This window comes from Sminthopsis crassicaudata, chromosome 1 (assembly GCF_048593235.1).
Source record: "Sminthopsis crassicaudata isolate SCR6 chromosome 1, ASM4859323v1, whole genome shotgun sequence".
Taxonomy (NCBI): domain Eukaryota; kingdom Metazoa; phylum Chordata; class Mammalia; order Dasyuromorphia; family Dasyuridae; genus Sminthopsis; species Sminthopsis crassicaudata.
Genome location: NC_133617.1, coordinates 322343816 through 322361798, shown reverse-complemented (window position 1 = coordinate 322361798; position 17983 = coordinate 322343816). Strand labels below are relative to the sequence as shown.

The 17983-nt window shown below is 31.9% G+C and overlaps 1 protein-coding gene across 1 annotated transcript in view; it reads left to right on the top strand.

The window, feature by feature from the left end:
* Nucleotides 1-1145: 1145 nt before the first annotated feature.
* LOC141549881 (calcium load-activated calcium channel-like) overlaps nucleotides 1146-17983 on the top strand; it is an 88961-nt gene continuing 72123 nt past the window's right edge. Inside the window, exons 1-2 of the mRNA XM_074279888.1 lie at nucleotides 1146-1279; nucleotides 3631-3704. Of these exons, the coding sequence (XP_074135989.1) occupies nucleotides 1146-1279; nucleotides 3631-3704 (208 nt within the window). The remainder of the gene's footprint in view (nucleotides 1280-3630; nucleotides 3705-17983) is intronic.

The window sequence follows — 17983 nt, the reverse complement described above, 5'->3', positions numbered from 1 at the left end:
AAATAAACTAGTCCACTAACAGTGGACTAAATACTTTAACAGTTTTATCATTTGATCCCCAAAAGAGTTCTGAGAGGAAAGTATTATTATTATCATTTCTATTTTATAGTTGAATCAATCGAGATCTAGAAGTAACTTGCTCAAAATCACAAAGCTAGTGAATATTTGAACCCAGGTTTTCTTGACTGCAGGCTCTTGTACTCTGCAAAGCCTGATCATAAAAATAATTATCAATTGTGAATATAGACAAAATTACATAATTATCCAATATTATCCATTGCATTGTCCACTTTGTTTGGGTATACCATAGAATTTAAAGGAAGATTAAATTTCATGTAATACTGTCTCTTCAGCTTACAAAGAGGAAATAGAGCCAAATTTACATATTGTAAACATTATACAATTTTACAAAAATTATACAAATTTACAAGTGGAAAATGGGAGAGCAAGAGTCTATATTTCAAATTCAGAAATCTTTGCAATGTCCCATGCTTCTTCCAGTAGTGAATATCACACATCGAGAAATTAGAGAGATAGGATGGGTTAGTAGAAAGAAATTGAATTTGAAGCCAGAGAATTTAGCTTTGAGTTCAGGCTCTACTCTTATAACTCTTAACACCTAGGCCAAATCTCTTTACCTCCCTCATTCTCATGATCTACATCTTCACAAGTAAGAGTTTGGACAACATGATTAACTAAATTCTAAGTTTTCTCATATCTGTAATTCACTTAATTCTCTGACTGAAGCACAAAGAAAAAGGTTACTTACTACAAGATTACTCACCCATACTTTACTGCATATATGAGTATAGAGAATGTCTAATTCTTTCAGTTAAGAGTAATCAGTGGGTACATTGAAAGTTGTTCCCATTCTAAAATAAGCTATTCACAATTCTATATATTCCTAAAATAAATGAAAATAAAAAGTTCTAGGATAATTCTAGGAATTTTAACCAAAATATGAAAACTATTTGATTTGATATGTGGTTATTTTCTCTTGGATATGTCTATTAATCTGGAAAAAAAATAATTTATGAGCATGAAGTATTCTTTAGGAATATGATTAATGCTTATAATAAACACTTTAAATTGAAACTAAATTAAGAATATATGGTAAAATATCCCACACTATGAAAATTTAGATAATGTCTATGGGCTTAAGACATGAAGAACTCCTCTTTACAAGCAAAGACAATCAATCATTTTGTCAGACTTTATCAGATTACATCTCCCCAAATGAATTGAGCCAATTGGAGCATAATGAGTTATATATTTCCAGGTAAGCTAACTCTACAAGAAATATGTTATTTTAATGGAAATCAATTGCTGATAGTGGCAACAAAAGATAATAAACTTGCATCTCCTAAGCACTTTCTAATCATCAACTTGTCTGTCAAGTTTCTGAAACAAATTAGCATCAAAGACTATTATCTTTTTTTATGTCAAGGCAGGGATTCCAGAAGACAGAAACACCATTATCATAACACATTCTAATGCGACAATAGAAAAAGTAAATATTAATGATTCTTGAATATATAAGAAATTAATTTTCTTTTCAAACATATCTTCTCCAAAAGGGAAAAGGCAATTTAAACATATTTTCTTTTAAAAAAAATCTAAGGACTAGGCAGATGTTTTGGAAATACAATTAAAAGTTTTTGTTGTTAAGCTCCTTAGCTCACAAGTCAAAGTGTCAGTAGGATTTCAAATTATCTTAATTTCTTGCTTGGGTCAGCACAGTTCCTAACTCAAAGGAAGTGCTTAAAAATGCTTTATCTTTAATCTTTGTTTTGTCCCATATATTATGCATGAATCCATGAGATTTCTAACCCTCTATCCTCCATGCAAATTTGGCAGTGGAGCTACTGAATTTGTCTTTGAAACCATATCTGAAGTAGGTGGCTTCTTTTGAAAACTTTAGTAGAAGGAACATAAAATAATGATGTTGATGAATATGTTGCATTGGTCTTCTATAATATGAGACATAGGTGGAATTATTTTCCTCCCATCACTGCCTCTTTAACTACATTTCTCCTTAGAAGATTGTTCAGAAAGAACTTTTACAGGAATGCATCTGGGTTGTCTCTCAATATGGAAAAGTACAGGAGAACTTGATACACCTATTGTCTGTCTAGGCTTTAAAGGATTTAATTAAAATATGAAAAAAAAAAAAAAACAACATGTAAAGTACATTGACTAATGAAGCAATATAATTCTGAGATACTCCATTATCAGTATTCTACTGTTAGTTGCTTATCTATCTATCAAATGGAACACAGAGCAAAGACTCATTGGAAATAATTTGTATTAGAATACATTTTTACTTATTACCATCATTTGAACAAACAAAAAAAATAACAAAACAAGGCAATGTTTTAGAAGCATAAAAAAATAAGTTGATTAAGTGGACTTAAATTTTAATCATACATAACATTTAAGACACCAAAATTAATTTTAAAATTATGACAATTATTATTCACATACTGTTAAATGCTTATTATTGGTATATTCTTTTGATGACAAATTCATCATATAATAGAACTGCTTGTCCTAGATTACAGAACCAGAAGTGAGTATACCAAAATAACAAACATATTAGGATTGCAGGGACAAGTAGCCCACAACTACTTCTGGCACAATGAACTGTGAACTGGCAAGTACAATACCATAAAACATAGGACCATAAGGAGCAGACTCAGAGGTGCTAAAACTATTAAGTCTGCTGAGGTCAGAATTAAGGAACACTTACTTTATCATCTTTTTTTTTTTTTTTTTCCTCACTTTATCAATCTTTCCAAAGGGAGATAAAACTTTTGCAATCTCTTTGTCTTAAGAGCTTATTATGTCTTCAGAGAACATTTTTTTTGGTTGTTGTTGCTTTGAATGTTATAAAAGTGTCTCTAAGATAAAGTAGTTAATTATTGAATTGCTGATTTGAGAATCTCCTCACAAATTATGGCATAACACTTCTACTACTCCCACTGCTACAACTATTTTTTATTCACTTAATAGTATTTTTTTCCAATTCACTTTTGTAAGATTTTGTGTGACATTTTTTTTTTCACCTTTCCCTTCTTCTCTTCCTCCTCCCCAGGACATATGCAATCTGACAAAGATTATATATGTACAATCATTTTAAACATATTTCCAATTAGTTATGGTGCAAAGAAAAATCAAAACAAAAGGGAAAAACCACGAGAAAGAAGGAAACAAAAAAGGTGAGAATTGTATGCTTTAATCCATATTTAGTTACCATAGCTCTTTCTCAGTATGTAGAAAGCATTTTCCATCACACTTCTATTGGAATTGTACTGGATCACTGTATTGCTGAGAAGAGCTAAGTCTGTCTTAGTTGATCATCACATAATCTCTTGTTACTGTGTACAATGCTCTCCTGGTTCTGTTCATTTCACACAGCATCCTTTCAGTCTTTTTCTTAAATCAACCTGCTCATTATCTTTATAGAATAATAATATACCTTTATATTCATGTACCACAATTTATTCAGCTATTTCCCAGCTGATGGACATCTAGTTAATCTCCCATTCCTTGCCACCACAAAAAGCTGCTATAAATATTTTTTTCTATCTGTTGATTCTTTTTATTTTTTATGATCTCTTTGGAATACAGACCCAGCACTAGCACAGCTATTAACACTTCTGCCACTACTGCCAACAGTAGTACTACTGTTACTACAGTTGCAGGTACTGTAAGAACAACTACTTGACATTTACATACTACATGCTATATACTAGGTCTTGTACTAAGTATTGTTTTATTTTACCCTTAAAACACCCTAGGAGATAGGTGCTATTCTTACATTTTACAATCAAAGAAACAGAAGCAGACAAAGATTAATTGACATGTCCAAGGTCATACAGCTAGTATGTCTTTGAGTTGTATTTGCATTCATGTTTTCTTGATTACAGGTCCAGCATTTTATCTACCACACCAGAAAAAGTGGCAATAGACAATAAAGTATATAGGAGGAAGATAAAATAATAAATTAACTTCAAAAACTTGTTCTTGCCTAGTATTTAAAAGTGAACAAATGATAATTAGTGGGGATTCACATTCTCATAATTTTATACAGTAATGAGAATAATATGGATTCATATTCTCCAAGTAGCAGAAGGAACAATTTTTGCAGAGAAAAAACTAGAGTGAACTGGAATCAATATGTGAAGTAGTCTCTCTGGCACATTCTACTACTATTAACCAATTCAAAAAGAAAAGCAAGCCAAGGAAGCTGAATAAAAAGTAAGTCATACTTGAGGAGAAGAGTTGGGAGGGGTAGCATTGCCCTGATTATTACAATGAAGGCAATCAAAAGGGATTGCCACTTTATTTACCTCATTGGTAAATAAAATCTGATACCACTAGTACATTGTGATGAAAAAGAGATACAGCATAAGTATAGAACACCTCTGATGTATCTCTCCATGTGGCAATACTTTAGAGACTTTTTCAGTGAGAGTTTGAATATACATTAAAGAGATTGTGGAGAACATATAGATATTTTATAACTATACAATTAGAAGCAACATTGGTGACTGTTTAGTGAGATAGAAAAATGCCTTCAAAAAGACTCAAGTCAACTTCAATCTAGTTTCTTTGGACATTTTACTTCAGCTATATTCTGCTAGAGTTTTTTGATTCATCACTGAAGAATATCCATGAAGAAATAATGCTGTAAGAAGAAAAACCTTGGGACCAACTATCTGTCAAGATCAAAAACAGTATCTAAAATTAATCTTTGGCATTTCAATTTTTATTGTTTTAATTTAGTCATTTTAGTCATGTATAACTCTTTGTGACTTCATTTGGGGTTTTCTCAGCAAAGATACTCAAGTGGCTTTCCTTTGCTTTTCTAGGAAATATTCACAGATGAGGAAATTTGGAAATTTGGACAAATAGGGTTAAATGATGTGCCGGGGGTTATGTCCCTAGTAAGTAACTGAGGAAAGATTTGAGCTCAGGAAGATGAATCTTCCAGAATCCAGATCTGATACTCTTCCCCCTGAACCATCTAAATACCTACTCTTTTTTTTTTTTTTTCCTAATGTATCTAAAGGAAATAGGGGCTCAAATTTTGTTAGCTTCAAAATGTTACAGAGAGATAATATAGTTAATTCACAAATACACTATTATCTCTGTTAAGTCAAGGAAAAAAAAAAGAAAGCTCACTTTACCTTCTTTTGAGTATTATGTGGACTTCCTTTGACAAATTTTAATCAACATAGACAAGAATATCAGTAAAGGCAGGAATGAATAGTAACAATATATATTATACAAAGTTCCCAAGATAAGTACACAGAAAGGAGTTAAGATACAAAAAAGGCCTTCCTTACTTTTTAAAAATGGAATTTCTAAGAGGAGCTCGCCAAAATAAGATACATTAGGGGGAGAGTGGTCTTCCAGATTAAAAAAGTACAGAATCACTGTCAAGTAAGAGTTCAAACCAATGGAGCATCCAAATTATCTATCTATTGTCTTTTGCTCTTTTTTATATTAAAAAATTCATTTGAATTTCTACTCATACATTTTAGATATGTTATCTTCTGAACCTTTTACTGCATGAAAGTTATCAATGGCAATAGGCTACTGTATGCCCTTCATACATTTATATATAGCTCTTTGAATTACCCACAACTTTAATTCTTGCAATTCTTTTGAAATATCTGTGACTTTTTTGACATCTCCTAGAGAACTCCCTCACAGTTCACTATTTTTATAAAAAATTAAATGTGCTTCGTAGAAATCTACTCTATAACAGATTTCAGTCAAGCTTTAGAACAGAACTATATTTAGATATTATTCCTTTTCTAGCTTTATGTTTTTATGTTCTCTCCTGGATTTTTTGTTTTTATTTTTTTCTTACCTGTCTGACAATTCCTTTATATTGTCCTTGATTTGCCTATTATTCTGTTCCCATCATGTAAACTGGATTTCACTCAAAACTCTTTTTTTCTATTTTCCTCTCAATTCTCTCTCTGCTTTTTCCCTTTATGATATCATTAGCTTCTATTCAAATGACTTCTACATCTATATGCATAGTTTTAATCATTATTCTGAGTTCCATTATCATATACAATTGATTGCTGGAATTTTCATCTACATATCCTACAGACATTGTAAAGTCAACATATATTAGGTAGAACTCATGATTTTCCTTAAAAATCTTTTTCCTGTAACCTTTCTGATTTCTATTGAAAGTGTCACCATTATTCCAATTAACAGGCTTAAAACATTGAAGTTATCATTGAATTTTTCCTTTTCCTCATTTCTTATCATTTACTAGTGTAACTGAGGAAAATCTATAGTATTACGATATATGGTATCATTCACAAAAATGGCCATCCTATAGGAATCTTTTATTACTTTTCAACTTTGTAGCAGACTTTCTTCAAGACTGAATATATTTTGGATATGGATCCAAAATATATTGCATATTTAGGACCTTGCTTGATATTGACAATCAGATCATTAAACAATCTCTATGCTTGCATTTACCAAGAAATCTTACAAGATATTAGTAATGTATGATAGACGGATTGTCTAATTACAATTGAGAACATCTGACCAAAACCAAAGCATTTATATAAAAGGCATTATGTGGAAGGCACTGTTATAAGCACTTTTTTACAAATGTTATCTCATTTGGTACCTTTAATAACCCAACCAACTATGTGCTATTGTTATTCCCATTTTACATAACTTGAGAAAACTGAAGTAAACTAAAGCTAAGTGATTAGAGTAAGGTTACACAGATAGTAAGTGTTTGAGGCTGGATTTGAATTGGGATCTTCCCATCTCCAGGACCAGCAATCTAACCACTAAGTCATTTAGTTATCCCATAGCTAGAATTGGTCAAGTATCATTCCATTGGGTAAAATTTGGAAGGCATACATGCTCAGTAGTTAAAAATCATGGTACTGATACTAATCCCGATGATGCAAATTCAGCATTTTCTGGACTATTTTGGCATTAAGTGATGATATGAGAGCAAGATCTGAGCACTGCAATTCCTAGAAAAAATAATCAGATCATACCTATGGAATCCAAGGCAATAGAAAGTATTTCATATCTCTTTGTTAGACTGTCTAGATTAATTACAGAAAAGTTTATAAGGCTACATTTCACTCTGTAAAATAAACTTTAAGTGAGAATCAACAAACAATAAACAGGATATTATATTCTCTTTTCTTAGTCAAGTGGCATTGAATTAACATCTAATTATTTCCATTTACCTTCCCATATCTTCATCAAGGAAATACTACCCACTAACAGAACATTTTCATAAAGGCTTTATAAAAATACAGAGGCAAGTTTGGCAGTTATTTCTGCAGTCTTAGTTCTCTTTTTTATTGATTCTATCCCATTATTTTGATTATTTTAATGAAATCTTGAGCACTATCTATCAGATTAGAAATTATTTAAGTACCAACACAGGAATGGATGGTGTATTTGTTGTTTGAGGCCTAGTTAAGTTCAAAGAAATTCATCTACCGAATGCTGGGGACTAGGTAATAAATGCCAGAGAAACTCATGAAAAATTAAGGCAGAAAGAACTGCCATCTGCATTAATAGCAGGAGTGTTTGGGTAGATTAAATTGTGAATCTTATGTAAGTCACAAATTCACAAAATTTGTCTTTGTTTTAAATTTCTATGGGCTTCATTCCTCCTAGGTTTTTTTTTTTGTTTTTGTTTTTGTTTTGTTTTTTACATTTTTCCCTTTCTGATAATTGAAACTGTATTAGGAAACTATTTATAAGCTATTCAGGAAAGGACTGATGAGATGTGGGGGAGAAAACCTATACTCTGAAATGTTTTATTCCATACCCCCAATGGGATTTTGGCTCCAATACTCACATTTCATTCTCCACAGGCAAATGTATTTTATTCCCTACATCCCTACTAGTCTCTCATCAAACAATGTAGGTTCTGTCAATCAATTTGTAGTCTAGGGTGCTTATGAAGCAGCATGTAAACAACATTTTCATAAATTAAAATTCCCTCTAGCTTAATTACTTTATACACATTTCTCACGCAAAGAATTAGAAAGTACAGCTCCTTTTTTCATTGTGAATGTGTTTACTTGAAATTTGCACACTATTGCCTGTGCATTAAGAAAAATTAAAGACAATGGATCAAACCTTAATTGTGAGTGGAAAATATTTTTTCTCTTAAGGAGTACCACTGATTCCTACATACATAAAGATAGTTCAGTCAATGGAGATATATTTGTGTTATATTAAAAAATGATCACAGCTACAATTATCTTTTTCATAAGAATATGTAATCATTTATAGAACTTTAAAAAATATCCATTATTAATAATCTTCATTTCTCTTAAACTGAGGTAGCTTAATGTTCCTAATGTATATTAGATCAAATTTATTGAAATATATTAAAATTTTCTTTTCAAATTTATATCTAAAATTTATTATGATAAAAATTTAAAAGACAAGAATTGCATTAAGTCCTTGAACAAAGAACCCAATCAGACTTCATTTACACTAGCCAACTATCATTTGGGCAGGAGATGATTAATTGTTTGATATATGTGTGAGTAGTTGTTATTTCTTTTTTTTTTAATTAATTTATTCAATATTTTCCCCAGTTACTTCAAAACAATTGTTTTACCTCTTTTTAAAAGATTTTTGAATTCTAGGTACTCTCCCTTATCCTCATCAATAATTAAGAAAACACTTGTGAAATTATGTGAAACATTTCCATAAAAGTCAAATTTATATATTTCCTACCCCAATTAAAATAAAAACCCTTACTAAAAATTAAGTTTAAAAGAAAGAGATAAAGAGAGAGATAAATAAAGAATGTTTCAATCTGTATTCTTCTCTGTATATGGATAGAAATTTTCCTTCAGAGTCCTTCAGAGTAGTTGTGGATGGTTGTACTATTGAGAATAACAAAGTCTTTTACAGCTTGTCACCCCAGAACATTACTATTATTTTGTATAGATATATTTCACTTTGTTTATGGAAGAGTTTCCAGGTTTTTTTGTTTTTTGTTTTTTGTTTTTTTTTTTCCTGAGAGCTCCTGCTCATCATTTCCCAGAGAACAATGATATTCCATCACAAACACATACTTACAGTTTGTTGAGCCCTTCACCAATTGATGGTCATCCTCTCAATTTTAATTTTTTGTCTTAGGAAAAGATATTATAATAATTTTTGTACATATAAGTACAGATCTCTCTCTCCTTTTTTTTTTTTTTTCAAATCTTTTTTGGTATTTTTTTCTAGTAGTAATGTTGTTAGGTCAAGTGATATGTATGAATTTTTAGCCCTATGGACATAGATGGTATATTTGGATTATTTATCAATTGCAGCATGATTCTCAATTTTTTACAAATTTGACTCAGTTCTCTCTATGCTTGAAAAATGAGGCCTTATCAGAAAAAAAAAAAAAAAAAAGTTTCAATTTATTTATTTATTTATTTTTTACAATTGCTATTCTTAATTGTATTTCCCCTATTTACCTTTCCCCCCCCTCTAGTCTCTACATTTACCTTGTTGCTCCAAAAATGTGTTTTGGGCACTTTCTTCCCCAACATGTTTTTTTTTTTTTTTTTTTTTTTTTTGTCACCCCCTGCCTTCCCATGTTCTATTCCCTTATTGTTTTCCTGCAAGGTAAAATAGAGTTCTATACTGCTATTGAGTGTGTATGTTATTTCCTATTTGAGTCAATTCCAATGAGATTAAGTTTCACTCACTTATCTTCTCCCTATCTTTCTCTTCATAGTAAAAGCTTTTTCTTGCCTCTTTTATATGATAGATAATCTGTACTATTCCACATCTCCTTTTCTATTTCTCCCATTATATTCTTCTCTTACCCCTTAATTCCATCATTAAAAAAAGATAGTATCCCTTCATATTCAACTCACATTCATGTTCTCTGTTTATATATACTCCTTCTAACTGTCATAATAATGAGATTATTCCAATGAGTTATAAGTATGATTCTCCCATGTAGGAATATAAACAGATAACCCTTATTAAATTCATTATTACATCACCTTCTTGATTACCTCCTTATGCTTTGCCAGAGTCCTCTATTTAAAAATCATATTTTTCAATCAGCTCTTGTCTTTTCATCACAAATGTTTGAAAATTCTCTGTTTCATTCAATTACCACTTTTTTTTCTGAACGGTTATACTAAGATTTGCTGTATAGGTGATTCTTGGTTGCAATCCCAGCTGCATTGTTCCCTGGAATATTGTATTCCAAGCCCTTTGGTCCATTAATGTAGAAGCTGCTAAATTTTATGTTATCCTAATGTGGCTCCATTATACTTGAATTGTTTCTTTCTGGATGTTTACAACATTTTCTCCTTGATCTCAGAGTTCTGGAATTTGGTATAATATTCCTGGGAGTTTTCAGTTTGGGATGTCTTTTAGAAGATTATTGGTGGATTCTTTCAATTTCTATTTTACTCTTTGGTCCTAGAATATCAGGACAATTTTCCTTGATAATTTCTTTCAATTACATCAATAATTTTTAAGTTATCTCTCCTGGATCTATTTTCCAGGGCAGTATACCCAGTCCCAACCCTGGGCAGACCTCTGAATCATTGGCAGTACTGATGGATTCTATTTGGGATTTTCTTCACAAAAATGCTGGAATGGTTTGCAATTTCCTTTTCCTGTTCATATACAGAAGAACTGAGGTGAGCAGGATCACATGACTTGCCTAGGGTCACATAACTAGTAAGCATTTGACACCAGATTTAAATTCAGGAAGATGAATCTTCCTAATTTCAAACCTAGTGTTCTCTGTATTGTACCACCTTGGTGCCTATAGGCTTAGGAAGATAGAAAGATAACTATGTATATATGTCTGTGCATATATGTGTGTGTGTGTGTGTGTGTGTGTGTGGTGTGTATGTATGTATATATATATATATATATAACACATATCAACATTTGTTGTTTTTTCTAAAATAAACAATTTAGTTCCTTAAATTTTATTTCTGGTGTCATATTTCTTATATTAAAAAAGATAATCTAAATGAACATGCTAAACCTGCTGAGTTGAAAATGGAGAGAAGAATTAGTTGTATTCTTTATTATAGAAGGAAAAATATAAAGATAAATGCAATGCATTTGCAAATGTTTCTAAACTTCTATTCAGATGTAATTCCAATCTTCCTTCAGAAAACAAAGCTCACCCAAATCAATGAGTTCAATCAGAATAAGTGAAGTCAATATAATGCACTCAACTGGGACTAATGAGTTGTTACATGCTTATTGCCTTTGTTGATCAGACAGAAAGAGTTGTTATTGTAGAAGTGAATCCATTTTTCCAGTTTAAGCAAAACATATAATTATTCTTTTGATTATGTGAAGGCTAACCCAATGAGAACTCCCATTAACATTTGGTATAGTTTCAAAATTGATTGCAATCTGTATGAGCATAACAGTAAACAATTGAGTAGCAGAAGAAAATATATTGAAATTACTTTAAATGATAATTATGCTTATATTTTTTCTTCAGGTAAATGATTCCTGTTTTCAAATTACCTCCTAGAGCACATTCCTTGCTTTCTCATTTTATGAAGGTGTTGTCCAAATGGAATGGGCAGAACAAAATCAATTGGTGATGCATTATAGCTCTCTATCTAACAAATCCTACTTCTGCTTCAAGGATGAACTCAAGTCCAATACTCTTATCAAGTACTGATTATTCTACTCCTTTAAAGCCTTAGACTTTATTACACACACACACATACCCATACACACACAAATCACAGAATCTCAGATTTATAAGGGACATTATAGTTCATCTAGTCAAAACATAATTGAGCAGTATCTACTATATCATTTTAAAGAGCTGAATTATCATTCTCATTGTAATGTAAACACTGTTAGGAAAAGGAGTATATTCCTATATCATGTTTTCAGGTCTAATGCATATAGTAGCAATTAACTTTTCTGTGCTATGTGTTACTGGAGGGCTTCCACATGGCATATCCATTTTTCTTTGCTACTAGTATTCCATCAGACACACACACACACACACACACACACACACACACACACATACATACACACACAAGAATTGGAGGACAGAAATCAGCTGAATTGATCATTATTTTTAAAATTATCATTTGCCTTTATTTAAAATTTCCTTGATCAATGATAACCGTTTATTTCACTCAGTAGAAGTACTAAGGATTCAACTTCTCTATAATTCTCAAGAATGATAACATTCAGTCTTCAGATTGCTTCTCAGTGGTGTAGTACCTATTCACTTTTCTGGATTGTGATATCTTGGGCATCATAAAATCAGGAATACTACAGAGTGAGTCCCAAATCAGATTAAAATAGAATTGTTCTATGATTATCAATTATGAAAGACTTAGTTCTTGGCGGATCTAAGGCGATTCTAATGAACTTTGGATAGAAAATGCCTTCTGCATCCAGAGAGAAAGCTATGTAAATCAATACATGCTATATTAACTTTTTTTCCTTTTTCTTTTTTTTTTCTCTCTCATGATTTTTCCCTTTTGTTCTGATTTTTCTTTTTCAACATAATTCACAAAGAAATTGATATTTAAAAAATAATGTATATATATATATGTATATATATATATATATCCAGAAAAAAGAAAACAATAAAAAAGAAAAATATAATTAGAAAAGATTTAATAAAATAAATAAAAAATACAGTTTCAGTCAGTCATTTTTATATCATGTCTGACTCTTCATGCCTCCATTTATTATTTTCTTGGCAAAGACACTGGAACACTTTTCTATTTCCTTTCCAAGCTCATTTTACAAATGAAGAACTGAAACAAACAGGGCTTACTGACATAGCCACACAGCCAGTAAGTTTCTGAGGCCATATATTTAAAATCATGAAGGTAAGTCTTCCAGACTTCCAGATCAGCACTCTCTCCACTGTGCTATTTAGCAGTCCCAAAATACAAGAAACTATAGATAACATAACTATGTGGTTTTTCAAGGCAATGTATAGCTTTGCATGCCATTCCCTTGCCTCATTTATTATGTAGACTTAATCATTGATTCAATGTCACCTGAGTAAAAAAAAGTGAGACCTGTTAAAAACCTTCCCTTAAGAGGGGTACTAAAATCCACTTCACTTACATGTCATGGTATCATTTCCATGATAACCATCTCTTCCAGAACAAAGAGCACAGTCCCTAAAATTCTACTTTTAGTGAGACATTTAACTTTAGAGCTAAAACGAACATTCAGAAATTTATAGTCTAATCTATCACTTTACAGACAAGGAAACAGAATTCACTCAGTAAAAACGAATTTGTTAAATGGCCTGGTGAGACATCTAGATGTCTCAGAACATAAAACATCTTACTTAGAGTCAGGAAGGCCGGAGATTAAATCTTGATCTCAAACACTCACTATCTGTGTGATCCTGAACAAGTCATTTAACCTTGGTTTGCCTTATTCTATTGGAAAAGAAAATGAAAAATTACTCCAGTATCTTTACCAAGAAAACTCCCATGGACAGCATGAACTCATAAAGAGTCACAGAGGATTGAACAAAAGAATAATAATGGGCCAAGCACTGTGCTAAATGGCAAGGATATAAAGAAAGGCAACAGCTACTCCCTTTTTTTAAGGAGCTAATCAGGAAGACAGCATTGTGAGAAATGAATAGAGATTTGTTTTCCACAGTAAATTGGAGAAATGAAGCTTAAATTCTAAAAATTAAGCCTTCAAGAACATCAAGGAATAATCAAGAGTAAAGTTAATTTCCCTCCAAAAGAATGTAAATTCCTTGGGAGTAGGGATGGACCTTGATAATGAAAGGTGGGGTCCTGAGATTTGAAAAAAATCTTTTGTTCTTTGCTCTTAACCCTGCTCTGTTACCTTTCCCATTCTAGAATGTATGCTCTTTGGGAGCAGGGACTCTCTAATGAGAGATGGAGATCCTGTAACTTCTGTAATATCCAATTGATGGGGAATCAGGGGAGGCACTTGTGCTTCAGAAAAGGAAATAAAATGCTGCCTTTGGAGTCCCAAAGGTGTGTCTACTCACCAAGATACCCATTCTTGCAAGAATATAAAATAAATCTTTCCTGCATTCATCAGTGAATCAGTGGAGTTCTTGGTAAGATACTTTGTTACAATATGAAAAAAAAAAATCCTGTATACAAATAAGCTATATACAGGAGTAACAGGAAATAATCATCAAAGAGAAAGCTCTAGAATTAAGACAGATTGGCAAAGGCTTCATGTAGAAGATGGGAATTTGCTGAGACTCAGAAAAAAAGCCAGGAGGTTGATATGATAAAGGAGAGAATTCCAGTGGCTAAACAGTTAAAAGTTAGGAGATGGAGTATCTCATTTGAATGTTTGCAAGGAGGTCATTGTCAACAAATTTCAAAGAGGGATAAGAGAGAGATAAAGTGTAGTAAGATTTAAAAAGGTGGGGGAAATGCAAGTTATGAAGGGATTTGAATGCCAAACATATATTTTTCTTAAAGGGGACATGGAGCCACTAGAATTATTGAGGCTAGGGTGAGGGTAGAAGTAACATAGTCAGACTTATACTTTACAAAGGTCACTTTGACAGAAGAGTGGAGAATTTCTTGAGATAAGAAATGACTTTTCAATGATTTCACAGTGAGTTGGGGGAAGGCACAGAAGCAGGTTTGAAATGCAGGCCTCTTGCTCACTAGTCTATTGTACTTTTCATTAAACCATACTCTCTTAAACACATGAAAAGTAAACAAACTATTCAATATTTCACTGGGAATTTCTATTTACCAAAAAACTCTCAAAACAAAAAACAATAATGTCCAACAATCAAAACAATTTTAGCCCTTAGTTTTCTGCCTCATTTAGTATATATTAAATAGAATTTTCAAGCTGTATCATATTGAGCATATGGATGATTGGCTTTGTTTCCCCAAACAGATAACTTTTCAGATTATAAATAGCTTGAAGCTTTGGAAAAAGCAATAGCATGGTTTCCAGTGCTTCAGCAACAAAGTCTCACTTCAGTGCATCTCCTTCCATTTGCTTAGCTCAAACTATGGGACTTAGGTTTGCAAAAGAAATATTTTCATTTCCTGAACTATAGTTCTGCCTATCTCTGCTTTCAGGAACTGATTTAAAGGTATTTAAAGTATGAGCCTCACATTTGTCTGGGAAACATGGGAGATAATACTGGCAAAGTCTGCTTTCATATTTCCAACCCCAAAACAGTCTTTCAGGGTTTGGAGAATGTAAAGCCATAATCTGATATTCCATGAAGGAAAAAAAATCCTCTCACAGCATGAAATAATTCAGGGGACCTTAAGAATTGTCTTCATTTTTTTTTTTTTCAGAATTCTTAGAATAAGCAGAATTCATTTCTGAATGTTGTTTGGAAATGTCTCAGTTTATTGCTTCTAGACAGGGAGGGGTAAATACATCTCCTTCTCTTTGCTAATTTTCAACAGATAAAGGGTCTTTGTCAATTTAATGCATCTCTTCCCAACTAAGTATAATTGAATGATACCAAAAATTAATGGTCTACCACTCCAATAAGATTAGCAAAAGCAAAGGAACATTTTCTTCGTATCACTAGAAGATTTTTCTGCACTAGGGATGGGAAAAATTGGGCTGGGAATTTTCTGTGAAGATTCTTTTCTACAGCAGCTATATAGCTGAGAGGACAAATGCTATGAGGCACTTGTCTAGGGAATTCTTTATATCAGTCACTTCGAAAGATAATGGAGAAAGGCAAAGAAAATCTCATGTCTTCAGAGCTTACCCAGGAGAGAAAGAGAAGTTGAAAAGGAGGCTTTTTCTCAGACCTGTTGAGAAAATGTCTATAAAAATGAATTAGACAGATGTTAGACTAAAACAAATTAAATCATTGTGATAACCCTCAATACTGAGAAGAAATAGAATAGGTTTAATCATTATTTAGCTATTAGCATTAATTAAAGTGAATAAGAGGTTTTTTTAAAGAGAAAAAAAAAAGAATATTTTACATGGACAGTTTTTGTCCTTGAATTTGCCAATTACCCCTATTCTGAAGGTAGGTGATACACAGAGAACACAAGGAAGGGATATGTGGCAATTTTTATTAACATGCTTGACTTTCTGCTTTAAGAAACGACTTCCTTAAAGTAGCCAGTACAGATTATAGAGGAGATTTATACAAATTGGTAAAATATGTATTAACTATAGTCAGTCTATAAGGCAATGGGAGCCTTGAGAATCCCACTAACAATAAAATAAGAGCTAAAACAACTTAAGTGCATTACAGTACTTTAAAATTCATGAGGAACTTTTCATGCATTATTTCAAAACAATATTGTACTAAAGTATAATTTTACAGTCTGAGACATGACAGTGGACCTGTTCATCGTCCCATCATAAGTTAGTGTAAAAGAAACTTTTCAAATTCAAATTTTCCTCACTCCAACCAAGTCCAAAATCGTATCCAGTGCCTTGAGGCATGTACGGCAGGCATACTATGTTGCCTATGCTACAATAATTAGGAATAAATTGCAAACATGTTTTGTTGTTATTGGTTACATGACTAGCAGAATTCTAGAGTTGGAAGGGACTTGAGAAAACATGTGTGTATCTGAAGAATTATCTGTACACCATTCCTTACAAGAAGTACAACATCTGTTTGAAAACCTCTATATATACACAACCTCCAAAACTAGTCAGTACACAATAATATAGATCTAAAATTGTTTAGATTCTGGGTCAATCTCCTCCATAGATTACAAAACTAAATCTGACTTCTTACAATTTCTTTCTACTGCTCCTACTTCTGCCCTCTGTAGTCAAGCAGAAAATGTCTTATCCTGCCACATGCCTCCCTTTCAAACATTTGAAGTTAGCTTTTGTGGACCTTTAATCAATCAATCATTAAGCACGTAATATGTGTCAGGAACTGTGCAAAATGTTAAGATTTTAAAAGATGCAAAAGATATTCCTTGCCATCCTGATTTAATTTTAGGAAAACTATCAGCATAAAGGACCATATCAATAACAAAATAAGTAGAAATTATATTTCAATAGATGCAGATAAAACCTTTGACAAAAATGCTGTTCTTATTAAAAACATTAGCAAGCATAGGAATAAATAATGTTTTCCTAAAAATGATAAGCCAGTATCTATTTAAAATCATCAGCAAACATTATGTATAATGGGATAAATTAGAAACCTTCCAAATAAAATCAAGGATGAAACAAGGATGTCCATTATCACCACTATTATTATTATTAAATTATTAAATATTGTACTGGAAATGTTAGCATTAGCAATAAGAAAAAAAAAGAAATAAAAGGAATTGGACTAGGCAATGGAGAAATAAAACTGCCACTCTTTACAGATGATATGTTATATTTAGCGGATCTTTGAGAATCAACTAAAACTTGAAATAAAAAATTCAGCAAAGTTGCAGGATATAAAATAAGCCTACTTCAGGACAAAATAGTCAATGACTATAGTAATCTGATGTTTGACAAATTCAAAGACCCCAGTTTTTGGGATAAGAATTCACCATTTGACAAAAACTGCTGGGAAAATTGGAAACTACTATGGCAGAAACTAGGCATTGATCCACACCTAACATTAATAAAATTCATCTGGAAGAACAAAAGTTCAAAAATATCAAGGGAAGTAATGAAAAAAATACAAAGGAAAGGGGCCTAGCCATTCCAGATCTAAAACTATATTATAAAGAAACAATCATCAAAATCAGCTGATACTAAGAAATAGAGTGGTGGATCAGTGGAATAGGTTAGGTACCATAAGACACAATAGTCAATAACTATAGTAATCTATAGTTTGATAAACCCAAAAACTCCAGCTTCTGGAATAAGAACTCGTTATTTGATAAAAATTCCTGAGAAAGCTGGAAAATAGCATGGAAGAAACTAGGCATTGGCCAACATCCATACTGTATACCAAATGGGTACACAATTTAGACTTAAGGTATAATACCATAAGCAAATTCAA